Source organism: Rhamphochromis longiceps, linkage group LG4 (genome assembly GCF_057381845.1).
Source record: "Rhamphochromis longiceps isolate RC_006_pf linkage group LG4, R_longiceps_female_GT1.1, whole genome shotgun sequence".
Taxonomy (NCBI): domain Eukaryota; kingdom Metazoa; phylum Chordata; class Actinopteri; order Cichliformes; family Cichlidae; genus Rhamphochromis; species Rhamphochromis longiceps.
The window spans coordinates 37,405,231-37,412,730 of NC_140560.1; the positions used below are offsets into that span (position 1 = coordinate 37,405,231).

Below are 7,500 nucleotides of genomic sequence, written 5' to 3' on the forward strand. Positions count from 1 at the left end.
AAATATGTATGAGCAGAACTTTAAGGCACTAATTATTAAAAGCTAAAAATCGTATTTACAAAAACAAACGTATGCAAAATGAGCTTATTTTAGCTGAGTTCGTTACGGCTAATGTCAGCGCTAAAACGACTTCAGCTGCGCTGCTAGCTTCAGTCCAGGTGTGCAGTTTGCTGTAAGCATCTTTTTATGAGCTCGATAGTTATCCCGAACACCGTCACACACAAACGCTGATTCATTTTCTCCTGATTACAAACGTGGAAATGACTCATTAGCTTGGCAGAATATGTCAGGATATAACAGTGTAAATATCCACATGTATTATTTATCACTCGCTGTTGCACAGGAAGTGTGAGTGAATAAGCAGCATCGTTCTTTTGTATCTCTGAGCTGTTTTCTGTTCAGTCTCTAGTTTTCGGTGAAATTCATTTTACTTTTGTTTGGCCGTGAAACGCTCAGAGTTTTATTAGGTAGCGTGTGTTTGGACTGTGAGACGCAACAAGAACACGGATGCTTCTGCAGCGACTGTGGCGACAAACACCGTGAACTGAGAAGGAACCAACACATCTCACGTGATGTTAGCCGACGCCGTACCTTCTTCGGCTAAAATGTTGCCGAGTCTTAGTTTGAGTTCAGTGAAATAAACGGAGTGTCAGGAATAAGCGTCTAATAACAGCAGGCCTGAAATTTTAATGCGGAGGAAACTTCCACGTTGTGACTTTCAGCACTTCCACAAAGACGGAGCGAGACAGCGCACGCAGAGAATAACAAGCAAACGTTTTCTATAGAAGCTGAAACACATTCGACTGTCAGCCCGACTCTGCACCACACACGAGCGGCTGCTGACGCAGGCGCTAACAGCTCACATCAATAATTCATCTGCGGCACGTGCCGGCCGAGCGCGGACCAATTATTCATCTCCGCTCGGCAGCAGTAAACGAGGCGGGAAAGTCTCCGTCCGAGTTTCAATCACTGCTTCAACACAACCGCTCATTATTCCCTCAGTCTGTTCCCACAGGAGCTTCAAACGCTGCAGGAGTACGGAGCGCGCTCACGCGCCGCATGTGCAGCCGCATTTGAAGCCATGACAACGACAGATAAGAGTTTAACGTTATGTAACTGCAGATTTATACGCGGCCGCTGTGATCAGGTGGTCAGGTGGAAGCACGGCAGAGCAACGCTTTGTGTCACAGATCTCGTGTTTAAGAAGCGCATTTGGAGCTGAGGCAGAGCAGACGTGGTGGGGGAGCGAGGAGGAAGCCGAGCTGGGTTTGATTGGACCTCGTAGCAGCTGTTTGATGTCCCTGCTGGCGTGCGAGGTGGTGAACTGGTTGACGATGTCCAGCGCCGTCTGGTTGTAGGTGTTTCGGATGTTCACGTCCACTCCGGCCTGCACCGACAACAACACAACACGAAGCTGTTTCAGTGATATCGCTGCAGGACCCGCTCTTCACTCACAGCATCGCATCCATTAATCATCCATCAAATCTCAACCGAATGTTTTAAACAGATACTGCAGATGTTTCACACATGCACAAACACACACGATGCAGGAAATAAACTCACGTCCAGCAGCAGTCGGACCACTTCAGTTTTCCCGTACAGCGCCGCTTCGTGCAGAGCTGTTCCAGACTTGGTGGTCTTGTTGATGTCCATGCCGGCCTTCAGCAGCAGCCTGAAAGCAGAGCAACGACTCACAGCCGGGGCTGATTTTACATCCCTGTTTCGGCCGAATGTCTCCTGCTACACACGTCTGCACATTTCACACAGTTACTGTAGCTGCACACACTGAGCCGAGTCCTAATAATGAGCTTTGTTACTAACAGCAGGTGGGATGGACGCACTTCTCTTCACTCTTGTTGCCTTGAACTGTGCAGTATTACAGTGATCAGTGATGATGATATCAGTGATGATGATTAGGGCAGGGCAATATGGTCAAAAATATTTGTCACGATATACATTTGAAAATGTGCAATAACGATATAACTGACACGAGACAAAACTCCACAACTTTATTAGTGCAAAACCCATCAATGTATTTTCACTTACACAATCAGCTGTTTTTTTTATGTGCATTAAAGTTATATAAATATTTAAAGTGCAAATGAAAACTCCTCGCTGACAGTTTAACCAAAAGGCATTTCCAGTGGAAACTGGCCGACACATCCTCAGCATAACCATGTATAACATCCACAAAACTTAACGAGGTTATACACACACACACAACACGGTAACATTATGTTGAAGCACAGTACGTATCGCTCCGCCTACGACAGCCGTAATGCTCCGACAATCCATCAAGCGGTGCGGCTTCGTAGCTCAGCAAAGTCGTACTAAAACATCTGACAGATGTTCGAGCGCCGTGCACATAAAATCGTTTCGAGGTCAGTAAACACAACCAGAGTTCAGACATAAGGCACACGGGCTTATAAGGGGCTCTGTCGACTTTCAGAAAAATCAAAGGATTGATTTTAAGTGCGCCGTATTTTCCAAACAACACGGTAATAACGACGGCCCGCTAGCATGCGCTACCAAAAATAGTGCTTTGTTGTGTGTCTGACGGACGAAAGCTAAACCAGTTCCACACCAGTGAAGCTGCAGCATTTTTACAAACCAGTTCTGGTTCATGGTTTCATTCAACAATCCGCTTTCGCCCTCCTCATTCTGCGTCGACACCATCTGCGTATGAAAACACGCATGCGCGTGTTACCCATATTTACGCCATATTTCATTTTCTTATCGTTGGCTAACATTATACCGGTATTACCGTGAACGGTATGATATGGCCCAGCCCCAGTGATGATGGTGTCAGTGATATTATCAGTTTCACACTGAAACAAACAGCGCAGGAAAGAAGAGCCTTGATTCAGTGAAACAGCTCGGCCTCATTTTCTCTCACTTATTATTCAGCAGGTGAAAATAAACGTCTAAAATACTGCCTGTTAGATTCAGCTGCACACACACACACACACACACACACACACACACACACACACACACACACACACACAGAGGAATACTTGTAAGCGGGATGAAAAGCTGTGAAACTGGGTCACAGACGTTGTAGTGGATTTCATATCTCTGCAGGGAATGCGAGGCATGAAGAAGACTCCCAGAAATAAAAACACACACAGACACAGACACACACACGGAGCCAGCTCCACCATCCCCGTGCGAGTGTGCCGGCTCAGCGGTTACACCACAGACCACAGGAGCTCTGCCCTCTGATTGCAGCATCTCTGCAGCTCACACTCACTTTCACACTCAGCGTATTCACACACACACACACACACACACACACACACACACACACACACACACACACACACACACACGCGCACACACACACACACACACACACGCAGAGTTATGAAGCGCTCTCGTCTCACCGTATGACGTCCTTGTGCCCGTTGCGAGCGGCGAGGTGCAGCGGGGTGGTGAAGGCCGAGTCCATCGGCTCCTTCCTCTCGCCCTCCAGCAGCGCCACCACCATGTTACTGCTCAGCAGCAGCTGGGCCACCTGAGGGGAGGAGTCAAAGAGAAGAAGTTTCCCAGAGTCAGAAGCTCCCACGGTGCATCGTGATTCCTGTTTCCACAGCAGAGCCAAAGCTCGGGAAGATTCAGCTCATTAACACAGATCACAAACAAACATCCCATAATTATAAGATCACCAGGTCCCTGTGACTTGGACGTTCTTTCCTCAGAGTTTCAGTAATTTTTATTCAAAATGATCCAGGACACGGTGACGTCAAACCAGGGATCACGTTCACGGCCGATCACACACGAACACGTCAGACTTTGTTTCATGGACGACAGAGCAAAACAATAACAGGTCGTGGATTACTCGTTTCCACTCGTCTGGTTGCAGAAACGTGTGGACAGCAGGGCGATGGACGACCTGTGCTATGTTGATAATTATGAAGGTTTGGGTTGATATCTCCCACACGTGCTCGTGTTTGTCATCCCAGCTGACGTCAGCTCCCTGTCCTCCCCGTTCTAGAAAACAGACTCCTCCTGAGCGCTTTTAAACTTCCCAAATTCCAAATCCTGAAGTTTTGGGCTTCAAGCAGGTTTATGAAGGTTGATCCTGGACGGACATCCTGTGAAACAGGAAGTGGAGAAAGCTGAGACTTAAGATGAGACTGGTAGACACGTAGCACCTCTTTACTCTTTTTGGTAATGACTGGACTGGCTACCATCACCATCATCATCGTCAGCCTGTGCGTGCGGACAGCTGACAGGTCACGTAATGAGTGCTAGCTTCGCCGTCGGTCCATCAGTTGTCAAATCTTCCACGTTCAGCATGTTTTCGTTCACTCGCTACACCCACAGCACGGCTCCACCTGCAGACGACCACGCAGGTGAGCGTGAGCTAACACATCAGTGACACAATCCAGATGTTTAGTGTGAGACACAGCTGGACGCTTTAGGCAGCAGTGCGCTCATGTGAACCCGATGACCCCGCCCCCAAACTGACATACAGGATTGCTGCGTTGAACATGAAAATAAGCACTAACGAAAGTACTGTACCAACTGTATTCTCCCTCTGTTCTCTCAGAGGAGGATTCCTGCAGGTCAGTGATGAGGAGCTGATAAATGACCTCGGAGAGCAGTTATGAAACTCTTGAATGGCCACACGGCCACACTGCAGCTCAGGTGAGTACACCTGGGTGAAGAGAAGTTCAGCTGAACCGAGGAGACAACACGAGTAAAACAAAACTGTGGCAGCAGAAGCTGGTTTGGATCCCTCGTATCATCAGAGGAACATCATCAGGAGGGACGCCGACCCGCGGCGATGAGCGTCGCTCCGTGTGGCTGATCGCTGAGGAGAGGGAGCTGAGCACCAGCTGATCGGGCGGAGCTTAACGGAAACGCAGCACCTGCGGGCGACACGCCCCGACATCGTGAGCGGCAGCTGAGGCCAAAGCTCACCGACGCACGTCTGTGCTCCCGTGTTTGTGGGGACGCCGTCTGTAACCCACAGGGACAGACTCCACCCTCCAGCATCCCCGTGCCCAAAGACGAGCGTCATGAAATCCTGAAAACGTCGAGTGAGAGGATCTGCTGTACGACACGTCGGCTCTGGGCTGCTGTCACAGCTGTCTGTACCACATCTGTGCTCCTCTTCATGTTTCCTCTTCATCAAATCCCAGCATCAGCACCGGGGCTATCTGCTGCTGCAGACTGGGAATCCTGAGCCACTGGTTTATGGAGGCTTTGAAGCATTTTGGCCGCTGGGCTTTTGTGCAACGGCCAAATTGGAGCGCTACGCTTTCGGCTATGCTAGCTGATAAAAGCACGTAACTGATTACTGCTCAGTAACATCCAATCAGCCTCATTGGATCGTCTGTTAGCACAAGACCGTTTCAAAAAGCTCCAACAGCACAAACACATGACTCAGAACAAAGATGGCTGACAGGAGGTCGTCTACAAATCCAGCCTGAAAACAGAACGATCCACCTGATGAGCGCGGCTGGAAAAGCAAAAGTGCCACGTATGTCTGCAGTTCATCTTGTCTTTAAGACCCGCTTCCTAAAAGCACTCTACTGTCTTACTGGCCCACTTCTGGAAGCCTACAGAAGGGCAGTACTGTGAACTCCGCCTCTTCCTGCCACCGTGGAGGCTCCTCACACAGACTGTGGGAAAAACTTTAGCTGTGTCCCAAACAGTGCTCGGTAAGTTACATTAAAAAAGTAATTAATTACTAATTACTTAGTCAACATTGTATTTAAAATACTTATCTAATTACTGTGTCAGAAAAGTAACTTAATTACTAAATAAGTAATTTAACTAAATACTTCTTAAAATCCCTCTAAACCTTGAGCGGGCAAACAATAGAAATTAAACTCTTTGAATAGTAAATACATTTTTAAAGACGGAGACTCTGCAGCACGCAGCGGCAGCATCTCTTCCACAGTGTCGCCTGCAGTCATTTTTTAAGCACCGTCTGTGCTGCTGAAGTAAAATCAGGTTTTGCTGCTCAGCAGGAGTTGCCGCGCTGTTATCCATGGATGATGAAGGATCGCTCAGAAGTGTTCGTCTATGCTCCGTGTCAGGCGCTTCAGTAGGTTACTCCTGCTATGAACAGCAGCCCATAGTTTTTACATATTACTGTAATGTTCTTGTCTGCTTGTTTCAGAAAAGTGAAGAGACGGGAACATGTCCACGTCATGAAACAGCCACTCGTCCGACAGCTTCAGCTGTAGAAAACGACCGTGCAGCAAACTGGTGTGACATGACGCGCAGCTGCGCTACAGCCATGTTAAAGAGCAGAGTTTACTTTCACATTTAGACGACAAATTATTGAAATTAAATAATGACATTCAGCGAGTTTAATTATTTTACAATGTAACGCAAGCACATTGTAAGTAACTGTAATTAAAATACCTAAAAATGAACAGTAATCAGTTACTCTACTTTTTCAGTGGAAAAGTAATTTAATTACAGTAACGCGTTACTTAGTAACACATTACACCCAACACTGGTCCCAAAACGTCGGCTGCATCCTTCAAAGGACGCATTTGAAGGCCGTCCCAATTCATCGACTCCTTTAAATGCGTCCTTCATTTCCCTGGATTTGAAGGATGGGTCGGGTGTGTCCTTCATGGCCCATCATATCCCAGAATTCATAGCGCGGCCCAGCCAATTCCAGTTTCCAACAATGGCGGCCGCTACTAAGTTTTAAAATGACTCTTATTAATCTTTCTGGGTCACAAAATAAACTTTTAACATATTTTCAGGTGAGAAAGTAGCTGTGCAAACTTCAAATATCTGCTCTGTTTATCAAGACATCACATATTTGCAAAAGTGCTGCGACGTTTTCAGAGACGTCTGCTACCCACCAGCTCAAAGCTGACCGGGAGGTCGAGGGTCACTGGAGCCGGGGCGATAACAGCGGACTCCCAGCTTCATCGTTTTCAGACCCCCGCGGTCTGTCGCTACTCAGGTTAAACGTGATATATGAGTCACTCAGACAACCTAAAAATGTTCTTGTTGGGCTTTTTTCAGTGTTTGATTTGTTCCTCAGTAAATCGGTTTGGCTGAGATTAAAGTTATTAGATTAGATAAAATTAAACTTTATTAATCCATCGAGTGGGTTCCTCCTTTTTTTTTTTTCACACAGCTGAATAAACGTCAAACAGAAAACTGATAAACAGGAGTGTGAGACGGTCGAGAGTTTCCTCCGGTGTCCTGATATATTTTAGACAGCAAGGAGCAGACGGCGAGTTTATTAAACTCCACCCAGACAGCGGTGACGCTGATCTGAAGGTTCGACCGTCCCGTTTCACAGCCGCTCACTTCGCGGCCCACGTAGACCACGAAGGCCACGTCCTCCGAAGGATGTGGGCTGCGTTTTTAGGACACAGCTTTTGTCTTTGGTCCTTTTTATTCTTTTGCTTTTTTGTTACCGATTAATTTGAATCCATCACATATTTATTTTTTTGACCGTTTTTCACTTCAGAGACGTTCAGTCCAAAACTAAGAACTTTCCCAGTATCTGTG

At 47.2% G+C, this 7,500-nt stretch overlaps 1 protein-coding gene and 1 long non-coding RNA gene across 5 annotated transcripts in view; one reads left to right on the plus strand and one right to left on the minus strand.

Annotated features, from left to right (window-relative positions):
- Positions 1-7,500, minus strand: part of caskin2b (CASK interacting protein 2b) — a 61,312-nt gene that overhangs the window by 18,483 nt on the left and 35,329 nt on the right. For all 4 annotated transcript variants that reach the window (XM_085404891.1, XM_085404888.1, XM_085404889.1 and 1 more), the window contains 3 exons: positions 3,387-3,517; positions 1,564-1,672; positions 1,279-1,387 (listed from right to left, as the gene is read on the minus strand). In XM_085404891.1, the coding sequence (XP_085261017.1) occupies positions 1,279-1,387; positions 1,564-1,672; positions 3,387-3,517 (349 nt within the window). The remainder of the gene's footprint in view (positions 1-1,278; positions 1,388-1,563; positions 1,673-3,386; positions 3,518-7,500) is intronic.
- Positions 5,533-6,277, plus strand: LOC146672305 (uncharacterized). The gene is made up of 3 exons (XR_014911547.1): positions 5,533-5,672; positions 5,982-6,061; positions 6,137-6,277. It is a non-coding gene; the product is annotated as an uncharacterized LOC146672305 (long non-coding RNA).